The sequence below is a fragment of the Vulpes vulpes genome, chromosome 5 (genome assembly GCF_048418805.1).
Source record: "Vulpes vulpes isolate BD-2025 chromosome 5, VulVul3, whole genome shotgun sequence".
NCBI classification, from domain to species: domain Eukaryota; kingdom Metazoa; phylum Chordata; class Mammalia; order Carnivora; family Canidae; genus Vulpes; species Vulpes vulpes.
Genome location: NC_132784.1, coordinates 131,533,923 through 131,557,441, shown reverse-complemented (window position 1 = coordinate 131,557,441; position 23,519 = coordinate 131,533,923). Strand labels below are relative to the sequence as shown.

The window sequence follows — 23,519 nt, the reverse complement described above, 5'->3', positions numbered from 1 at the left end:
ACTGCTGAGCCACCCAGGGATCCCCGTGTTTGAGCTCCTTATAGAGCTTGCCCTTCCCTCTTGGCATCTACATGCCTGGCCGGATTCATACTGCTATGGGTTCACCAGAGTCTTTAGAACAAATATGCCCCTGGGTCTGTCTGACTTGTGCATGTTTTCTCTTTTCCCTTCCTGGTAATCGAACTGACATATTCCAACTTTCATTTTTTTCCCCAAACTCTCTTTTGTTTTGTGCTTTCCCCCGTGTGTGGAATAAGTAGATGACTGCAAAGTATTTGCATTCATTTGTCGGTAATTCTTCTAGAGTGATGCTAGAAGACTTGATTTTGAATGAGTGTTGGGGGAAATGTGTCTGCTGTTGGAGTTGCTTATATCCCACTAATCCCACCACATAAACGTGTCCTGTGTATAGCCAGCCTGGTTTAAAAGTTCAGGCCATTTGTGCTCAGAAGATAGCTTGGTATGTCTATATAGAGAAGCTATTTAAGTATCTTACGAGAGTAGCAATTTATAAAACATTCAACCCTGGTATTGCTATACTAAGATTATAAGAAGAAATATAATTTTGTCCTGATGTCTGAGAAAACTTCTAGACACCAATAGGAGAGCCTCTGTGATGTGTTTTTTTTTTTTTTTCCTTTTCCTAACTGCTGTTTGGAACGGAAATACCTTTTTAAAAATTTTTTTCTCATCTCCCTTATCAAGTGATGAACATACCAGTCCTAATGCCACAAAATCAAAAAGGAAAAGAAATTAGCTAGATATTCTGGTTTCCTAAAGATCATAATACTGCAGTGTACAAGAGGAACAACCTTTTTTTTTTTTTTTTTTTTTTTTTCAGGCACATGGCATCTTAAGAATCTCTTCAATGATAAGGGCTCACTTTAGCAGATAGTCTCCCATAAATAGAGGCAAATGTAAGAAGAATCTCATAATCTTGGGAACAAGCTTGAATATGAACAGCCCAGGGTCAGGGTATGGAAGGTGCGTCATGTGCCTTTTTTTTTCCCATTCATCTCCTTTGCCAGTTGAGAATCCAGGATGAGCAGTCAGAAGAGAGAGAGATCTGGACAGTCTGTCCATCCATGGGCTGTCATTCTTTCTTAGAGGCTTTAAGCCCATTATTTGGGAGAGCAAATCCTATGAATGAAGACAGCACTTAAGCTACAAAGCTTTTCAGGTTGTCAACATGCTAATGTCATGGGATGAAAAAGTCAGTGGTGAAATAGCAAATTTAGGTGAGATGTGAGTGGGGTGAATTTCTCTGAAAAAGTCTGAAAGTAGAGGTCATGAAGTCTTCACGCAGAAGCCCCATGATATGGGCCTGTGTGGGTGAGGCAGCCTAATAACCTCATATGAAATAGCCTGTGTGAAATCTCCTGTGATTTTTAAAATCAAGACTATACTTCCAACTCTTAGGAGATGGATCAAAGACTTGGACAAGTCATACACAACTGGTCATTGTTCATTTCTCTTCTAGGGGAACATTCAGAATACCAGAGTGCATGTGGAAAATATCATGCTTGATTAACCAGAAAACCATGGCAGCAAAAAGTTTAAGAAAAAATTAAGAAGGAAGACCAGTGGGCTGTGGACACACCCTTGGCTCCATAATGATTAACCCAACTAAGTTTTGAAGAATTTTCTAAGTCAACCTCAGACACAAAGCTGCCAGAAGGCAGGCCTTGACATACACTGAACTTGAGCATATGGTCTCTTAGTAGTGTGCTCAGCTTTGGGAATGTGTAAGAAAATAGGCCCTGATAATTAAAACGGCACATTTGTTTATAAGCATAACTTGATCTGGGCATATTGCTAGCAATTTTAGCCAGCGCAATGTTTCTTTCAGGACTAATTATCGATCTGAACTTGAAATCATTTCTAAATGATTTCTCTCATGGAGTCAGTAGAGTCCATGCTTTCTGTAGGGTGAGAGGTTCAAAGTTCTCTGGGATCATCCTGAATTGTGTAGATGGAAATCTGGATACACGATTACACTGGAGATAGTCTCTGGCAGTTACTCTTCTTCAGTCTTGGTGGATTTCAAGGTTTTAAAGGCATTTTGTGACCCTGTCTGAGTGATCAGTATCCTCCCACGCGAGGCTACCCAGATAGATATTTAGGGTTACTGCTCACTAATCAAGTGATTTGCATTTCAAGATATTTACTTGGACCAGTAGCAGAAACGATGAATCTGTTTTTTAAGATCACGGGGTTTTGCCAATTCTCAGTCATCTTGTCTTTTACTATTTTTTTTATTACTAATTGTACATACATGGGAGGATTTCATTTAGATGTCTGGCCTGATGTGAATGTACCCAAATGTAGATCTAGGAGTTAGCCATTGGAGAAAAAGCGCTGCAGAAGGCATTACCCTTGTATGATGAAATTCTAACTTGTGGAATGACAGCAGGGGTGCCTCAGAGTAAAATGTTCACAAACAGCAAGGGAGGGAGGACAGTAAGTCTTCCAGGAATTAGTAGGCAGTCTTCTAAGACACCCCACGGGGCCTTGTGAGAGGACACATTTCCTATTTACTTGGAATCCTTGATTCTGGAAACATATTGGGGCTTATAGCATGGGTAAATGGCTCAAATCATCCCAATAAAAAAGAAAAAAAAAACACGAAAGGAAAACCAGCTATAAATCACAGTTTGAAAGATGAGCATCTCTAACTTAACTTTCAATTACCACTTGGTATGTCATGACAAGGCTATCAAATACGTGTGCCTAATGGTCATGAATTTAGATCGTGTCAGGATATCGATCATGAGGCCATTCGGTTCCTCGGTCTGTACCTGGGTTTGGGTGACTGGCAGTCTGAGTGACAATCTATCCCGGGACATAGAGTCAAATCAGGTGCCACCTTCTGCACAGAAAGTACTTTCTATACTTTAAGTTCTTTGACAAATACTTAAATACAAATACTTAATATTAAGGCATGATTTATTCTTCTACAGTGAGCATTCAGATTACAAAGGAATGTTTTCCTTTTATTCTATTATTTAAACATTTTTAATAGCTAGCTAGTCATTTGACACTCATTTAAAAACCTATTGCATTTGTACTTGGCTCAAAATAAGGTACTGATTAAAGAGCCACTCTTCATCCCCTAATGCAGATAGATACATACCCTCCAAAATGCATCGATGGAAATTGATTTTCTGCCATGTATCATGAAATAATCAGAGAAATACAACGTAAAGCCAATATTTACCCCCATGGGGAGAATGAAGCTCAGTTTTATAATGGACATCAGCAAAGCCCATGGTTTAAATTACAGATTAACAAAGGGTTCATGAGCTCAAAATTAAGTTATTCTGTTTAAAATCAATCACTAAAACTGTCATTCTGCTTATTGCTTTGACTTCCTAACAAAGGTTTAAATGAAGACTTTATGTGCAAGTAGAGAACGTCAAGAGATCTGCTCTTTTTCAGACCTGCGTGGGCTGGAGGGGCAAACGTTTAGGCTATTAATGTAATTAGAATGAGCAATGTATTTTTCCAGGAAAAAAAAAAAGTCTTCACAAAAAAATCCCACAAATCCACAATTAATCTATTATCTGTGGTGGTGTGTGGGGGTGGAGAATGGTAAGGAGTAAAAGGTGGGATACGGTTAGAAAGCGCTAGATGCATCGATACCAGGGCCATTCTGGAGGCGCCAGGCAGGAAATCTGGAATTACTCTAACTTTTCTTTGCAGAGGCAGGCACCAGAACTGGGGAGCCAGGGTCCAGAAAGACTATTGCCTTTGCTAGCAAAGTACATTCAGATTATGGTTTTTGAGAAAGAGCATTTTTCATCATTCAGTTTCATGTTGGGTCACCACTCCAGCGCTGAGCAGCTCCCCAATGGCCTTGTCGTCGTATCTGAGGACCTCCTTCAGGATGTGTGTCGTGTGCTGCCCAAGCAGGGGAGGCGGCCTGGCTTCTGACATCTTGAACTTACTGTATCTCACAGCTGGGCCTGTCAAGAGAGGAGAAAAGCAGGAAGCCTGTTAATGACTAACCTTAGGAAATTAATTACCCAAGCAGCCTGGGGTGTTTTCAGTGAATGCCAAGAATGTCACTGCCAGTTACAAAATCGTGGTGCATTTTGGAATGAAATGTATTTTCACGTGAGGTTTTCTTGACTCGATTTCATCCACCTGTGCAGGGGTCACCTGACCTGCCTATGCAGGTGGCATGTATGTGCCTGGCATGAGCCAGCCTGTTTCAGGAGTTGCCAGTCCTGTCGCAAAGACTCTCGGGGGTTGGTCACCTGGCTAGGTAGATTCTCTGGATCCAAAGGAACAATGACCACAGGTACATAGCATCTCTCTGGAGTTGTCCCTTCACCTGGGGCCATATTGCCAGCCTCAGGTAATCCAGAAGTTTATCATTCAGTGGCAACTATATAAGCATGACGTTTAATTCAACAGACTGCAGATCAATTAAGCCTCTGAGATTTTGCTGAAGTCTTGTGGCAGTGGAAGCAGTTATGTGCCAAGTTTCATTGTCAGGGAGATGTAGGTTTGCACATCTGCTCTGACACGTTGTAGCAGAGCCATCTTGGACAAGTTGCTTAACTTCTCCGAGCCTCAGGTTCTGCAACTAAACTGATGATGATAATGTAAGGATTTAAATGAAATAATGGACAGGAAGCACTCAGGAAGCATCCCTTAACCTACAACAATGCACGAAACTTGGCCTCTATGATGACAAAAGCTGCCATAGACTCTGTCTTGACATGGGCAGTGCAAGGGGGGGAGGATATTTATTGCCAGCTGTTTGCGGAGCACTGAGCCACTGTTCACAGGGCAACTCAAGCAATACTTTCAACAACTGCTGGAAACAGATTTTATCATCCTTGTTTTCCACATAAGGACACAAAAGCCCAAAAAGCTCAAGTTTTGTTCAAGGTCGCATGACTAATAACCAGGACTCAAATCTACGTCCAGTTGAACCGTATTGCACGGAGGGCCATGCACTTTGTGTAACCTTAGCAGCCTGCTCTTCCTTTTCCACTTTTCCATGGAGAAGCTGGACGGGTGCCGGGGAGCATGTTGTTTCAGCAGATTTTTACCTTTGCTGCTCACTCAATAAATGGTATTTATGTTGGCTGTTCTTCACATCTCATTTGATTAGGCTTCGGGAAAACAAATTAGATAGTCACAAGAAGACTACAAAACAGTGCATTTCTATCTCATAAAAATTTTTCCAGCCTGCTCTTGATGTGGGGAGCGCATGGGAAGACCACACAAAACCAAAGCACGTGTGGGCAACACAATGTCAGTAAAGCAGCAAATGTGCTTCAAGCTCTTTGGAGAATTCCATTAATAAAGGGCCTTGTTGTAGAAGCCATTGTTGACGATAGAGAGACAGGACACAGACCGCTGCAGACTATCAAGCCACACTTGTGAAACACACACCACCCACTAGGGGCAAATGGCAACTTCCAACTGATGGCCAAAGTGTTTGCTTCTCTGAAGCTCCCTGAAATTCATTTCTTCTCCTCACACTTCTTTTTATTGTTTTAAATTGGATTTTTTTTTAAAATTGAAGTGTAGTTGACATGCAACATTACATTAGTTTCAGGTGTACAACACAGTGATTCAGCTAGTCAATCCATTATGCTGTGCTCGCCACAAATGTAGCTACCATCCGCCACCACACACGCCGTATGGTAACCACTGGCTATGTTCTCTGTGCTGTGCCTTTTACACTCATGACTCATTCATTCCATAACAAGAAGCCCATACCTCCCACCCCTTCACCCATTTTGCCCCTCCCCCCCAACCCCCTGAAAAACCACCAGTTTATTCTCTGTATTTATGGGTCTGTTTCTGCTTTTTGTTTGTTTATTCGTTTGTTTCATTTTTAGATTCATTTTAGAAGCTCACACTTCCTTTTCTTTTCTTTTTTTTTTTTTTAAGGATTTTATTTATTCATTCATGAGAGACACAGAGAGAGGGGCAGAGACATAGTCAGAGGGAGAAGTAGGCTCCCTGCAGGGAGCCCAATGCAGGACTGGATCCCCAGGCCCTGAGGGTTAGAGTTAGGGTTCAGGTTAGGGAATGAGAATAACCTGCCCAACATCACACAGGTAGGAAGTGAGAGTCAGTTCCTACTGACTGGATTTGTTGGGTTCAAGAACTTTGGTTTTTAAACAGAATAATAATTTGTTGATGTGAAATTCACGTAACAGAAAATGAAGCATTTGAAAGCGAACAATTCAGTGGCACTTCGTATACTGCTGTGCAATGACCGCCTCTATTTAAAAGTTGCAGGACATTTTCATCACTCCAAAGTCAGACTCTCTATCCCTGAAGCACTTTCCTTCAGCTTGGCCCTCCGCTGAACCCCTGGCAACAACCACTAACCTACTTTCTGTCCCTAGAGTGGTCTATTTTGGATATTCCATATAAATAGAATAACACAATATGTGACCTTTTGTCAAAAAGGTGACCTTTCACAAGCATAATGTCTGAGATGCATCCACCTCGCAGCATGGATCAGTACTAAGGACCTGGACCTTGAACCTCCATGCAGTGGGTATGAGGGAATCTTCAGGTCCAGCCATACTACAGAGCAGTTCAGTTTGTGTTACTCCCATGCTTTCATGGCAGCTTCCAGAACTACCCTGAAGACTCTGCTACCAGTTTGGGGTGAGGGGTATTTAACATTTTGCACAAAAATGTCCTAAAGAATTTAGAATGGCATTACCAAATACCATTTACTAGAATGGTATATTAAAGAACTAGAATGGTATTGCTTGGTTTTTAGACTTGCCAGTATTAAAGGCCCTTGGAAAATACTGCATATTTGGAAAACTTATGCTTTCCTAAATAATTGTATGTTATTAAGGAAGCCATATCACAGTTGAATAAATTGTATATAATTTTTCATAAATTCTTCAGAAACCAGGTCTTTTGACTATGGTTGAGTTCAGAAAGATTCTGAAGCTGGGGTTCGTTCATGTAATTTAAAATCAAGGTATAGTGTATATACAAGTACAGTACTGGCAATTTTCAAATCGTAATCTTTATACATTCTTAAAATAAAATATTATTTTTGCCATATGGTTTATTAAAAAATTTATAGTCTCTCTCTCTCTCTCTCTATACACACACACACATATATACATATACATGCAATAGGACAAATACAATTTATATCTGGATCTCAGAGAGAGCTAAGTTCTCAAGAGTCCATTGAAATCTCCTGTTCTCACAGTCCTGTGCAATAATCCCAGGTACCAAGGACATCCCTCCCAGTCTAGGCTTTGCACAAAGAGAATAAATGGCTTTTAAAATACATTTGTCTCAAGAAGTACAAAATGTCTGACATAATTATTTACATCTAAGGTCCAGAAAGAATGAATAATTTGATCTTCCATTAAAAAAAGATGAGCAGATAAGTCACATGTTCTTAAATTACTTTTTGGCAAAGGAACATCTATATTCACATATGCTTTCAAACACTTGCAAGCTGTGTGATCTTGAGAATTCTTAAAGTCCCTGAGCCTCAGTCTACACATTTCTAAAATGAGGTTGATAATAACTACCAAGGGTTGGTCTGAGCATTTCATTAGTGTAATATGGGTAATATTCAATATCTGTAATTAAGGAATACATATGAAGATAATATAAGGTACAATTTTGTTTATAAAATGAGCAAATCTGGTGACTGTTTGGGTTTTTCTTCTTTTTTTTTTTTTTTTTGGTTCATTTTTAAGAGGTCAGTGACTAGTAGGAGTAGAAGTTGGTAAAATCCTTCTGGTGGGAATTTTGTCAACTAAATATGAAGAGTTTGAAAAGTGTTCCCATACTTTTCATACTTACAGAAATCCTCTTTAAAAATGTTCTATAGGGGATCCCTGGGTGGCTCAGCAGTTTGGCGCCTGCCTTTGGTCCAGGGCGTGATCCTGGAGACCCGGGATCGAGTCCCACATCAGGCTCCCTGCGTGGAGCCTGCTTCTCCCTCTGCTTGTGTCTCTGCCTCTCTCTCTCTCTCTCTCTCTCTCTCTCTGTCTCTCATGAATAAATAAATAAAAATTAAAAAAATAAAAATGTTCTATATATGTAATTAAAAATGTTGACAAATTCCATAGGTAGGGATCTATACGAGTTTTCAAATATACTTAATATTCTTAATATCTAACTTCTTCTTACACAACTTTCTAACTTATAGCCTATAAGGGTTCTTCGTGTATAATTCTGTACATTAAAAAAAAAAAACTTTTAGCTTCCAAAAGTTACCTTGTTAGGACAGGTGTTTACCAACCATTCCCTCACATACTGTGCTCAAGTCTAGCTCCTTCTTCTCTTTCCCGATGAAGAAGTCACATAGCTACAGTGTTGAAAAATATTTGGAAAATATGTCCAAAACTTGAGTACTGGTTAAATAAATTACAGAGCATTTAAATGATGGCAACCTGGGCAGTAATTTTAAGTTGTATTTTGGGGGACTTTGAACACAGATATTCTCTCCTGAAATAACACTGACATAAAGGCTTAGAAGTTAAACAGACAAATATAAAACTTCACGAGTGAAGAGAATGGGTGGTAGCATCACCAATGAATGAGATATTCAACAAATTTAAGAATGACATGGGTAAGATAATGTTGATGTGTCTTTTAAGGGGTAGAGAAAGCTGAAGCCCCAAATATTCTATAAGAAGACTGAGAGTAAGTAGGTATTAATTGGCCCATTTCACCCCTCAAGAGATTCTGATCTTAAAATCAGTGGTTATGAGAGAGATAGGTCTTAGAAGAGAAATAGGACTAAAGCAGAAGTATTGAATGGGTCAGTTTAGACTAACTTATTAGTTTGTACTACCAACTAGAAGGAAAATTAAGCTTGCTTTCAAGTTTCTAAATGAATATAATATTAAAACTAGAATTTCATATCCAAACAATGTATCAAATATGAAGACATTTTCAAACTTTCAAAGATAAGTATGTTTACTAAGTAAGTTTCTTGATCCAGTAAAGCATGGGAGTAAATAATAGAACGATAAAATTTTGGTACCCAGTGAAAACCAACCAGGGAGTACAGGGAAGGAAGACCCCAGGATGACAGCTCAGACTTGGACCCAGTCAATAAGGTAGAAATGGAAGAGGATAGAGGCCTTTGAAAAGGGTGACTGAGAGAGCAAAAGAGCCTTAATTGTATAACTAAGGATACTTAAAGACTGGGAAAATATAATAATAAGATAAAATTACATTATGCAAGAAAAAAAAATTAGAAATTCTAGAAAAACTTGCATATGAAAAAAAAGATCCAAATATGAAGCAGATTATAATGTGGCAAGATTTTAAGTTACTGATGGAATATAAACATAGAAAATCCAGTTGACCTTGATACCAAGAACACTGGAGTAGTACATAATACCTGCGCATCCTCTGTAGTAGTACTAAGCATAACTCTCGTTTTATGGATCAGAAGACCAAGGTCCTTTAAAGGGTCAGTTTGTCTAAGGTTACCCAGCTAAATAAATAAGAGAACCAGGACAAGATCTGAATGTCAGACTCCATGGTAAGTTCTCTGTCATTCAACAGGAATCTGTTGAACTAAGGGTTGCCAACAATTAAAGATATTTGAACAAATACAATTTATAGGGATTTTTATTAAATAATTTATCCACTAACTAATTCTACATAAAATTTTTTCATATCTATCTCTGTGTCAAGTTCTTGGCTGCAGGATCTGGATATATATTAGCAAACAAATAGTTAAAATTTTAGGAATTATAAAACTGTCTAAAATCTAGCTGGAAAGAGGAGAATATTATAGGCAAGTGGGGAGAGGCCAGAGTGCTAGGAAAGGACTGTTCTAGGTGGGATGTATGATAAGGCCAAACTGATTAGATGATCTTTAAGCTGAGTCCTAAACTGATTGAGTTTACTGTACAACTAGTGGAGGAAAGAAGAGTCCAGGCAGCATGAACAGGTTTGATGTTCAAGAAATTACAGAAAGATCCAGTGGGGCCAGAACAGAATTTGGTAGAAGGGAGGTTCTCAATGAAGTTGGAGGGAGAGGCAGGGCAGAGAACACACAGGGATTTAAGAGCTACAGTAGTGATGGGGCATCAGGGTGGCTCAGTTGGTTAAGTGTCTGACTCTTGGTTTCAGCTCAGGTCATGATCTCAGGGTGGTGAGATCTACTCCGAGTCAGGCTCTCACTCACCATGGGGTCTGTTTGGGATTCTCTCTCTCCCTCTCCCTCTGCCCCTACCCCCACTTGTGTGTGCGCATGCTTGCACGCTCAGGCATGTGCGCTCTCTCTCCCTAAAACAGATAAATAAAAGCTAAAAAAAAAGAGAGAGAGAGAGAGAGAGACATTACAGTAGTGAAGTTGGATCTTATTCTGGGTTCCATGGAGCTTTGAGAGCAGTGACGGAACTCTTGTGTTGTGAGGCAGAGAACGAGATGAGGTGTTTGGAGGGCTGTTGTGGGTAGATCAGAAAAGATGCTGGTGGCCCAGACGATGATGGTGCCTGTAGAGTTTGAGGAAAGTGGGTATGTTTGGGAGCTGTGTCAGTGACAGAATGACAGACAGGGATTGCTGGTGGATTACATGGGCCAGCTGTGGAGAGAAAGAAAAGGATCAAGGGAGAATCCTGTGTTTCTGGGTTGAGAGACTGGTGGGGCCATTTGCCAGAATTCAGGGAAGACGGAATGAATTGTTGAAGCCCAGGTTTGGGTGGAAGCAGAAGCAAGATTCTCTTTTGGACATGCTGTTTGAGGGCCTGTGAGATATCCAAGGAGACAGGTCAGTGGGCCTTTAGCTATGCAAGCCTGGAATTCAGGGAAGATTTGGGGCCAGGATATATAAATTTAGAAGTCACTTACCATCTAAATGTCCACATTCCAATACATATATTTTCATGGCAACTGTATTTATTCCAACATCCTTGATGCTGAGGATTTTAATAAGTTGCTTAGGGAGCCTTTTCTCTACTCTCCAAGCTCTCTATCAATTTCTACTGCATCAAAAATACTTTGTGTCCATAGGAAGCAAATTAAAGGAATAAAAAAAATCTCTATAGCTGACAAGTTTAGAGAGAAATGCATTTCTTTAAAAGAGATTCCAAAAATAAATAAATAAAAGAGATTCCATATCCTTGGCCTTAAACAGATTCCCATTGACTTGACAGCCAAAAATAGGGCGTTTTTATTTCTGCAAGAATTGTGAACATTGTGCCGCCACAGAGAGAGGCAGGGAGGGAAACTGAGTCAGATCCGCTTAGGGACAAACTAAGGTGGAGAAGTTTTTTCTTTGCCTTAATAAAGGCAATCTATCTGGAAAACACTGAAATAAATGCCCACCATAGCTATTCTGAGCACATAACTTGGGACCAAATCTGGAATCCCAAGTGTCATCCTTTCGAGGAGACCACCCAGTCTAATAACTGGTTTCAAGGCTCTGGGTCTACCTACATCCCTCACCAGGAAGGGGGCTGGGGTGGCACAGCTTGTAGGCTGCACCCACCTCCAAGGGAGGACTGCGTGTAATATGCTGGGATTGTCTATAGGATTCTAGGAAACTAGAGTTCAAAAGTTGAAAGCCAACACAATGCCAAGGCAGGTGAGGAGGAGTCCAGTCCTAGTTTGTAAGTCATACAAGGGAAGGTCTGGAACTACTACTGAGTCTTTGCTGTCAACGAGGCCCGGGGCCGACTGCTTTCTGGCTGTCATCTAATTCGATCCTCACAATGATTTCAGGCACTTTTTTAATATTTATGAATGCATTGTATTCCATATCACAGAAGAGCAGCACAGAGCTCCTAGGGGTTATGAAATGCATGTAAGAGCATATAGCAGATGCACAGATAGGTCTGCTGACTTCGTAGCCACTGCTTTTGAGAAGTGATATAGCAAGGTGATTAAGAGTGTGGGGTCTGCATTCAGTTTCCCCTCCTCTTCTGGTTCCTTGCACTATTTCTTAGGTTCCACACGAGTGAAACCATATGATAAGTGTCTTTCTCCTATTGACTTATTTCACTTAGCATAATATCTTCTAGTGGGGGGGGGGGGGGAATCAGAGAGGAAGACAAACCATGAGAGACTCTTAACCCTGGGAAACACACTGAGGGTCGCTGGAGGGGAGGTGGGTGGGGGGATGGGGTAACTGGGTGACAGGCATGAAGGAAGCCATGTGATGTGATGAGCACTGGGTGTTATATGCAAGTGATAAATTATTGAAAACTACATCTGAGGGAAGTGGGGGTTAATGGGTGACGGGCACTGAGGGGGGCACTTGACGGGATGAGCACTGGGTGTTATTCTGTATGTTGGCAAATTAAACACCAATAAAAAATAAATATATTATTTAAAAAAAAAGAAAACTGCATCTGAAACTAATGATGGATATGTTGGCATATTGAATTTAAATTGAAAAAAAAAAAGTGTGGGTTCTGGAACCAGAGTGCCTAGCTTCCCATCTCGGCTGTATCTCCTTGAATATTTACCTAGTCAACCAGTACCTCAGTATCTTTCTCTGTAAAATAGGGATAATACGGGTACCTATTCCATCAAGTTGTGAGAATTTAGAAAAAAGATCTTAGAAGAGTACCAGGCACACAAGAGGCAGTTAATACACACTAGATGCTACCATTTTCTCTCCTTCTGCTGTGGTGCCTCCCTTAGCAACCTATATTCCTCAGCAGAGCCCAGGTCACCTGCCGACTTCAGACCTCAATGACCTCCCAGGACACTGACCACCTGGCTGCTTTTCAGATTCATAACTGCAAGTTAGGGATAAAAATTTTAACTTTTAAAAATCCTTCACAGTCAAGGATCCAAGTATTTAAAGGAAAAGGAAAAGAGAGAAAGGAATCAACCATTCCTCAAGCACATATTACATAATGGCCACTTTTCAAATGTTTATTATGTTGATTCTGCATTACAAGCCTTTGGGAGTTTTTTTTGTTTGTTTGTTTTTGTTTTATTTTTTACTAATTTTTAAAGATTCTATTTATTCATTCATGAGAAACACAGAAAGAGGCAGAGACAGAGGCAGAGGGAGAAGCAGGCTCCCTGCGGGGAGCCCGATGCAGGACTCGATCCTAGGACCCCAGGATCATACTCTGAGCCAAAGGCAGATGCTCAGCCACTGAGCCACCCAGGTGCCCCTGCATTACAACCCTTTGATATAGGTATTTTTCTCTATCTTCCTACAGATAGCAAAAGGCAGGGTAAGGGAGGTTAGATTACTCACGTCACGCATCTGATAAGTACACTTACTGTTTTCAACAGCTTCAGAACCTACACCAGAAACCAATGTTATACTCCCTTGCATTTTAACTAGTTCTATTAGAGGGAATGTTGAAAACATGGAATTTATTTTACTTATTTAACAAACGCTATGTGCCAAACACTACTTTCTGGGCTTTACACATTTGATTCATTCAGCCCAGCAGATAATGCCAGAATCTACAATTATTGTCACTCGTTTACATATGGGGAAACTGAGAGGCGTGGGGGGGGGGGGCGGGTAGTAGTCATTTGCTCAGGGTCACAGAATTACTAAGAAGAGCCAGGATTCGTACCCAGTCTCACCCCAAATCTCTGGTCCTTGCCAATGGGGCGCACTGCTTCCCAGGGAAAAGCAAAGAGGGAAAGAAAGAGGGGATGGTCTAAGTTTGAAGCTGAACTCAGGCACCTTGGAGTAGAACATGCCAAGGACAACTTACAGTTCATCTTCTGACCAGTCTGTCCTCTCTGTCCTTCTAGATTACAGTTCTACCAGATATCTTAGGCCATGTGTATTCATTACTACCTCATCTTTTCAAATTAGTTTGTCATATGCCACTTATTTCCTTGTAGCAAGCCCTGGAATCAAACCCCACCAATACCTTCCCGATCTCCCCTGATCCTGAGTCGGGCAGTGTGCTCTGAAGCCTTCCCCTCTACCCGCCCCAAAAGGAATGAAGCCTTCCCTGTGCTTGCTGTGGAAAGTTATCTGGTTCAAGGCACAGGGAGGGCCCAGTTCCTGGTGTGCCAGAGAATTCCTCAGACAAGCCCTGTGGTGTTTTCCATCTGTGGTTTGAGGCCCTTTGAGTAATAAGACCCTGACTATTTTGTCTCATCTCCTTTTAGAAAACTTCCATGATTCTCTTAGGCTAAAATGGGAATCTACCCAATCTATGCAAACATCCCAAGCTCCTCTAACTATATACAGAATTCAAGCTACATTTCTATCATCCAGACCAACTTAATAATGTAAACAGTTGCAGGAAACAGAGGTAGCCAAAAACATGTGGGAAACCATAATGAATATTCAAGTAATGGGAACATAATATCACATCATCATGAGGGAAGGGACCTAAACAGTCCTTTTTTCCAGAACTCCATGCACCTCCCGTCTTGATGATGCATTTCTAAAGCAATGAAACGATCCATTGCTCAACCTCACAGCAAACTGGCAACTGGTCAACACTAAGGGTTAAGTTAATTAACATAGCCGGCCTGTCTGATCATAATGGAAGCAGGAATAAAGAAAATCAAAACTAAGCCTCTGCATCTTTTCTTTTCTTTTTCGATGTCTGATATGGGTGTCAACTTTTAAAAATATCAAGAATACTTAAAAGCAAACATCTGTTTTATAATATATGAAATGCTATATCAAACATTTTTATTTTGACTTCTTTGGCCCATCGCTAAGATACATGCTGTAGATACCATTTAATCTTCAAGGCTTACTGGTGTAATAAGAAGCCAAACTTCATTTTGCTGAAAATAATGATAGCTCCAGTACCAAGTTATTTCACAATTTCCCCTCCAGTGCTTGAACTCATCATCATAACAATAACAATATTTTTTATATGGCGCCTCTCAGCCATAGCATCCAAGGCGCCAAATGGAGCCACACAGTTAGAACACATTAAGCCCATTAGATGTGAGATAAAAACAGATAAAGCCATTTAAACTCACATGGGTGGTGGGAAAAAGCCACAGAGAATCAGAATGGCTTTGGACTTCTTTAACAGAAGAACTCAATCTGTGGCACAACTTTTGTGGTCAGGCATCCCAGAAACTCCAGGCAAACATTTGGTATGTACCACCAGCTTGGATGGATCACTGTAGTCTCATCCAGAGTTCACCAGCACCATTTGTCATTACTGCTGTAACAAATTTTAACGCATTATTTTGTAACTCAATAAAGAAGTCTTCAAGAGCCACTACTTGTAAGGTAAGAGGATATTTTCAATGATGTCTATGGCCTAGTGGTAGTCATCAGTGTGGTTCCTCAACGCTCCAGTTCCCACCTTCCAGGAGCATGCTGGTATGTCCTAACCCCTTTGATGTTGGGTGAGACCACATGACCAGCCAATGCACTGTGAACAGAAGGGCTGTGTATGCTACCTCTAGGCCAGACCACTCAATTGTTGATTTAAGACCCTCGAGGTCTCTCTGGTGTGGTGACTTGTTAGCATGTGGGATGGTGACTGCTCCACCAGTCTGGGGTCCTTTAAACCCATGAAGCACATATACCATGAGCAAGAGATACGTTCGTTTGTCATCGTAAGCCAATGTTTTGGGGGGATTGTTTGTTACTACAGCATAACCTAGCCTATGAAGACTGATTATATGCCTCAACTATAATACATAGATCTATTTGCTGGGACCAAAGGAGGGACTCCTTAATCCAGCCCCTTAACATTCCTTTAAAAAGCATTCAGTTCAGATGTTCCAAATACTTTGAAACTCTCATTTTGTGCAGAGCCAATTTTGACCAGTGGAATGATGATAACAGCTATTATATACTGAGTACTTACATGTGTTGGGCATTTGCTGGAATGCTTTCCATGTATTACTTTGTTTGATAGACTAAATGACTTTAAAAAGTAAGATTATTATTACACTATTTTATCAACAAGGGAAGTGGGGGTTAAGTAACGTTATCAAAATTACACAGCCAGTCAACTAAAGAATTTCATTACTACTTGGGCTGGCTAAATACAAAGTGCATGCTCGTTAACACTAGGATGTATTTCCTCCCTGCATAATGTGGAAGAAAATCTGTTCTCATATCAGTGGCTGAATAAATACCATTCTTTGGCAGATGGTGTTATAAAGCAGTACTGTATTATAAATACTTATATATTTCATGATTGCTAATCCATTAAGGCATTTATCTTTCACTTGAAAAAGAAACAGGGCAACTTGCATTTGATTTATCTATCTTGTTCCAACCCACTGAAATGTCATAGTAGATTATCCATTTCCTGCTGGAAAAATATATGGCCCATAAGGAAATCCTATTCATATTCATTAGCGAACATGCCATCTCCCCTCAGAGTGTGCTACCCAAACTTGAGGCTGAGGTCTCCGAAAAACGTTGGACGGAGGAAGGGCTCCCCTGAATGCTTCTTTCCAACATTTGTGTTTGCTTCTAATTATTTTCAACACTTATGAAAATGCTAAAAAAAAGGGTGAAGAAACACCTTGCTGACAATGTGTTCTTTGCCAAAATAATCAATTCTCCCACTTCTTTGCCTTATAAAATTCAAGTATCCAATACAAGCTCTTTGGGCGCATTCCCAGGATTTTGTTTGGTTAGACTTCACCATGGAAAACAAAATTGGTTCAGCTGCGATCTGTAGCCAGAACATTTTAAGCTTCATAGACCTTCAAAGTAGTGACCTTCTCCTCACCTCCTCTGCCTCTGTGCTCCATTAAGGAAAATACCGGAAGAAGTTTCCAGTCAGAGAAGCCAGATTGCATTTCGATTCAGTTTGGAGGGGAGGAACTGAACAGAGCTGGAGCAGGTGGTTATTTGCAGTTCTTACTACAAATAAGCTTTGAAAAGTTCTTCTGTAAACCTCTGAAGGTCTTTTATAATTTAATAAAATTTTTCTATGCTTCTTAATCTTTATCTTAAAGGAATCAACCTTATATTTACCGTTTTCTTCTCTGCCTTCCCAATAGTGTCTGAGATCACACAAACCACAATCATAGCCCAAGCAAATAGAGGATCAAGAAAAATAGGTCCCTAAAGTTGCTGCTGGGAAAACAGAGATGTGTTAACTATTTGTCATGAGAATTGATGTTAGTTTTTTTCCCTTTCAGTTTACCTCTGAGGTCCAGATGGAAAGATTTTAGAAAATGCCTTTGCTTCATGCCCCTGTATCTATTTGGGCATGATCATACTCTCAATGACAGTGTCTTCATCCCCAGCCTTGCCTCTCATCTCACTATCCCAGTGGTGCTACCTCTTCCCACACTTCTCATCTTTCCTGCCACCTCCTTGGGCCAAAGCACTCTGAAATAGGAAGATGGCCTGTCTAATCTTTATTCCCAGCTGTTCCGTCCAGCTAAACTGACCTCATTCTTCCCTGGACCTGACACGGTGCCGATCCCTTTGTCCACCCGGAATGCATGTCAGCATGGCAATGCTCAAGCCCATGTTATTCTTGACACTCTGCTCAAGCTAACTTGATGTTGAGCCATCTTTCCTCTCACATTTCTAAGGAACATCTCTCTTGTCTGATCCCCTATAACATTTGATCTGTTTTTCCTCAACGGTGTATCTCAATCTCTAATTATATTACCTCTTGAGATCTTTTGAGACCAGAATTAATGTTCCACTCGTTTTGCATCCCCCATTGCACCTACTACATGATGAGTGTTCAGTAAATAACTGAAGGATTAGACAAAAAAAAAAAAAAAAAAGAAAGAAAGAAAGAAAGAAAGAAAGAAAGAACAAACCCCATCCAACTAGATTCCTAGATTAGGAAACAAGGACACTAGAAATCTATGATATACAGAAGTAAAGAAACATTAAATCTTGTTTATATGGTGTATAAATGGAGTCAGGTATATAAACGGAGTCATCCTGACTCCTCTTTGTCTTACACCCCATATCCAACTCATTAGCAAATCCTATTGGCTCTACTTCTAAATATATACAGAATCCAAATTCTTTTTACAAACATCCTGGTCCTAGCCACCATCACCTCTTGCCTGGATTTCTGTGGGAGCCTCTCATCATGACCCTTTGTCTGCATGCTTCCCTTGCAATATATTCTCAATAAGGCAGCTGGAGTCACCTTTTAAAAACTTACCACATCATATCACTCCTCTGCTCAAAACTCTGCAAGGCTTTCCTTGTTTTACTCTGGACAGTGGGCTCTGAGGTTCTACATAATCCACCTGCCTCCCCACTAAGCTGCCCTTGACTTCCCTTCCTACCTTCCCCAATCCTACTCACCTGGCTCAAGGAATGCTGGCCTTGTTCTTCACCATACATGCTCATCCTTAGGGGCTTTTTTCGGCCAATCTCCCTGCTTGGAACATTTTTCTTTCTGATATCTACACTAATTATTTCCTTAAATCCTTCAACTTCTTTGACCATGTGGTCTACCCTACCTACCACATTTAACATTTCAACCTGCCACTCTGACCCTGCCACTTCTAATCTCCCTTATTCTGTTTTACTTTCTCTTTTTTTCCATAGTACTTTTCATATATGTCTACTCTTCTTTGTCTAGAATTTAAACTTCTAGAATGTTTAGAATGTAAACTTGACAATGACAGGGAACATTGTCTGTTTTCCTCAACAAGTATCTGCCAAATGTGAGTGAGTGAGTGAGTGAGTGAGTGAATGAATGATTTCATTCAACTAAGCTTTGAATTCAGTTCCCAGAGTTTTAAAACAATGAAACTCAAAAATGTTCATAGCCTCAGACCAAGATTCTAGCAAAATAAATCCTGTCAAACAGACCCCAAATCAAGGTAAAACCTTAGTGTTGACTATAAGCCAAAATAGTTACAAACAGAAAAGAGTTAAATGCAATGTGTTTGTTCTCACTACATCTGGTTTGTCCAATTGTGCAACTTAAACTTACACTATCCATGAGGATGGACACCTGAAACATTCCAAAGACGAAATATTGCAACAGCTGTGCAGAATTTTTGAGTATCAAGATACATTTCATAGGCTGGATAAAAACAGGTGTTTGGGAGGGTTTTTAAGTTCCATGAGGGCAGGAACCATATCTGTTTTGTTTGCACTGTATGTCCAGAATCCAGCAAATTGAGATGCTCAACACATATTTGTTGAACGAATGTATGCATGAAGAAAAAGGACTCCTATATTTTCAGAAATAAACAAGGCAATGAAAGGTAATTTTGCTGTTCGCACAAAGAAGGATTGACCATCTGGATGTTAGTACAATGATACCAAATTTTATCTTAATTTAATTTGTTTAAAAGTTAGTTTTTAATTTTGACAACAATAAGTAGGGCCCAATGAACAATGTAAAATAGCTCAGGAAAACATTGTCAGACTTAAAAAATGTTTATTTCTTCTTGGAAGAACATAAGGTCTTTGGATTTTTAATGACTATTTGCTTTTCTTTTTGGAAAACATAAGACTTGGTTTTATTTATATGACGCTATAATTTTTACAATTGTAAAATTTTGTTCCCCATGTTTCTTTGTGAGTGGGTGTTGTAAATTTCACGTAATAATAATAATACATGCCTGTTGTGATATACAAACATTTTCCTACTTATTGATTTGTCCCCTTTTTCACATTCTCCTTGTTAGCTATTTAGATTGGTGCTTACAAAATGCCCCGCTGACTCTCTTGTTCATTAAATCTGTGGTTATTCTTCCCTAGTACCTTTTGAATTATTTAAATGTATTTAACACATAAAGTAAAAAGAGCTATTAAATATCTGAAGTGTTGTTTTCATTTTCACCGTCACGTTGTAAATTTGAAGATGGTCATTTACTTTTTTTATATGTTAATTAAATGCATGGGTGATATTATCTTCCCACATAAAGCTCCTTGCACTGCTTATTAGAACACAGACTTGGTTCTCTTTTTCCGCTAAGGGTAGAGTTGGCTGTTGTCTCTGAAATGTGTGAGGATATCCTCAATCCATGCTGAGTGGGAAGACATTCTTTCCACATTGGAATTTCATTAATTTTGCCTGAGTAATAATCCAGCTTAAGCAAATGAAAAATATGAAACATCATTTTGTACAAATAAATAAAACTAGACCAGAGATGTCTTGTAAATCCATAAGAAAACTTAATAATATACACAAGTGGATTTTAAATAGTAAATCAGTTCTTTGCCTACAAAGGGTACTCTTTTTGTGTTTCAGTATGCTTATTTTTAGGAACATTTGAAACATTTCCTGTGTAATCATAATTAAGCCAATAATTTGTTCAGAGATTTGTCTTTAACAAGATAGCACAAAGATAAACCTCAAAATGATCATCTAAACATGTAAATGATCATACATTCTAAGATAATGAAAACCAAATTTAAAATGTTACTATTCTTAGGTCTTTAAATTCACAAGGTCCATCAAACCAGAAGACCTGGTCCCTGATTAAAGATTATCCTGAGTTAGAAAGTCTTTGATGAGCAGTGATTCAGGGATAATTTGTCAAATGTCAATTTCTTAACAAAAATAAGTAAATAAGGAAAACTCTAAGTAGAAAGTTTCTACATGACATTTTGAATCATGTGAAAGAAAAAGGGTAAGTATTATAATAATAATGTGTTGTAAATTAAGAGTCCTCTCTGGATTAAACTTTCTCTGAAAGTTTTTGTACCTTAAAATTACATGACAATGTATAAAACAGTTTATGTGAGGAAAGTGACTATTTTTATACACTATAAAAGGATCTGGTAGTTGGCACACTATAAAAAGAGTGTTATAAAGTCAAAAACATCCAAACACATGATATATATTTTAAGGATAACCACAATTTTGTTTCCTATGAAACAGAGCATTCAAGAAACATCCAAATGACCACTCTGGTATGACAGTGAATGTGCAGTAAACCCCATAGAGCATATTAGAAAGTACTGGACATATTCTTGGGCAAAACCCAGAAGAGAGGATCATCCCCAAATTCTTGTTTTCTTTAGAAAGGGCAAGTTTGCTTATTTTCTTCAACCTTTTTTTTTTTTTTTTTTGATGAAAGCCATCATACCACAAAGATGGAGCACATGCCTCAGTGCCTTAGATGTTTGTCAAAGTGTGAGTAGAGGGCTTCCTACCTCAGCTTTCTAGCCTGCCAAGTCAATTTTACATATTGCTGGGCCTGGCCTTATACCCACCAAATCAGGATCTTTGGGAGTAGGGCTTGTTACCTGTATTTGAATATGAACATCAGAAGATTTTTGAATCACTAAGTTGGAAAAGTCTTGCCACTCTCAAGCTATGTGGCTTTGAAGTCAAATATTTTAGTCTCTTTTAGCATCAGTGGCTTCATCTAGAACATGAGGGTGATAATCATATCTAGTTCATGTACTACTTTAGAAAATTAAATTTAAAAATTTCTGCCAAGTACTTAACCCAGAACCTAGCATATATTAAGCCCTTGAGAATTTAAGTTCTTCTCCTTATTATTATTATAATTAACACTGCAGGGTTTTAGGGGCAGGAGCTAAGAGAATTGCTTCACAATGACCAGCAATGATTCAAATTCACGTTGAGGTTCTAGCCTGAAATCTGTGCATAGAGACTGTTTCTGAAGGGAGGCTATTTATTTTACCATTAGAAAAGATGAAATCTTTTTTAAAGATTTTATTATTTATTTATTCATGAGATACAGAGAGAGAGAGAGAGAGAGAGAGAGAGAGAGAGGCAGAGACACAGGCAGAGGAAGAAGTAGGCTCCCTGCAAGGAGCCCGATCTGGGACTTGATCCCAGATTCCAGGATCATGCCCTGAGCCAAAAGCAGATGCTCAACCACTGAGCCACACAGGCATCCCAAAGATGAAGTCTTAATAAAGTATTACATAAAAGCAATACCATGGACTTCCAGTTCTGGCCAAGATGAAATAGCCCCATTTCTCCCAAGTCCTCCCTGTTCCAACTAAAAACTTTGGACATAAAGCAACAAAAATCATAGGAAAATTCTAAGAGCTTGAAACAAAAAGATGACTGCCAAGGCATCTTGGGACTTGAGGAATTGCACTGAGGAGAGTTTTCTGGGTTTCCTTGTTGCCTTCTATACATCCTGGACAGGGTACTACAGAAGCCTCCAACCTGAGACAAAATAAATGGCAAGAAAAGCCCATTTCTCCAAGCCAAAGAACCAGGAAAAGATGGCCTAACTGAACCACAAACCAGTTTTTCAATATCTGCCTTATTCTGGGCAAACACCAATGTAAGACCTCTCTACCACTATTGCCTGGTGATTCCAGTGGAAACCAAGAGCTGATCTTCTAGTCTATCACTCCAACCCCACTCGCACAGAAGCAGGCAGTGGCACTCTGATTTTCCAGCCCTGTGGAGGTCAGCAGGACCAAAATGGGAAACAGACACCTCCACCTTACCAATGGAAAACATGGTACTCTAATGACCCTGCCATGATAGTGTCATGGTCATCCAGCAGAGAGTTGGGTGGGCTTGGGGAGCTCAGTAGGAAGCTAACCATAAAGACCCATCTAGCCTTCATGCTACATTCTAAGCAGAGGGTTGTTTGCTCAAGAGAGAGAGAGAGAGAGAGAGAGAGAGAGAGAGAGATTGAAAAGGATATAGAGGCCCATAACATAATATCCAAAATGTCCTGGATACAACTGAAATTCATTCATCATAGTAATAACCAGGAAAATCACAACTTAAATGAGAAAACCAATCAACATATGCCAACGTCAAGATAAATCAGTTGTTGGAAGTATCTGACAAGAGTTATAAAGCAAACATACAAATACTTCATGAATAAATGAAACAAATGAAAAAATATGAAATCTGAACATAAATTAGAAGAAACATATTATTTTAAAAAATGGAAATTTTAGAACCAAAAAATACAATAACAAAAATTTAAAAAACTACTGATGTGTTCAACAACATAGTAGAGATGTAAAGAACAAAGTCAATAAACATGAGGATGAATGAATAGAATTTAGCAGTCTAGCAACAGAGAGAAAATAGACTGAAAAAAAAATAATTGCACAGAGAATCAGGGCAATAAGAAAAGAGCTAACATTTCTATCACTGGAGTCTCACATGAAGAAAGGGAGAAAGTGGGACTTTCTGAAAAAACATTTGAACAAATAATGGCCCAAAACTTCAGAAAATTTGATGAAAGACTAAAATGTACTGTTGTAAGAATGTGAACAAACTCCAAATAGGATGACCCCCATGGAAATTTATGCCAAGACACATCATAATTAAACTTCTGAAAACAAAAGACAAAGAAAAAATCTTGCAAGCAGTCAGACAAAAACATCAGCTTACTCATAGCAAAAAACAGTTCAAATGACAAGAGATTTCTCATCAGAAATCATGTATGACAGAAAGAAGTGGAACTTTTTTAAACCGAAAGAAAAGAGCGGTCATTTCTGAATTCTGTATCTTGCAAAAATACCCTTCAGGAATGAAGAAGAAATCAAGTATTTCAGAAAAGGAAATCAGTAAGAATTTGTTGATTACAAACCTACCCTTATAAACAGAAAATTCTCTAAACAGAAAAGAAATGATAAAACAAGAAGACTCTGAACTTCAGAAAGAAAAGAACATCATAATGGGTAAAAATAAAGGCAGATATAATAGACT

At 39.2% G+C, this 23,519-nt stretch overlaps 1 protein-coding gene across 2 annotated transcripts in view; it reads right to left on the bottom strand.

Annotated features, from left to right (window-relative positions):
* Positions 1-2,928: 2,928 nt before the first annotated feature.
* The window catches only part of SUGCT (succinyl-CoA:glutarate-CoA transferase), a 719,796-nt gene continuing 699,205 nt past the window's right edge, over positions 2,929-23,519 (bottom strand). For both annotated transcript variants that reach the window (XM_072760056.1, XM_072760054.1), the window contains one exon: positions 2,929-3,965. In XM_072760056.1, coding sequence (XP_072616157.1) covers positions 3,802-3,965 — 164 coding nt within the window. In that variant the 3' untranslated portion in view covers positions 2,929-3,801. The remainder of the gene's footprint in view (positions 3,966-23,519) is intronic.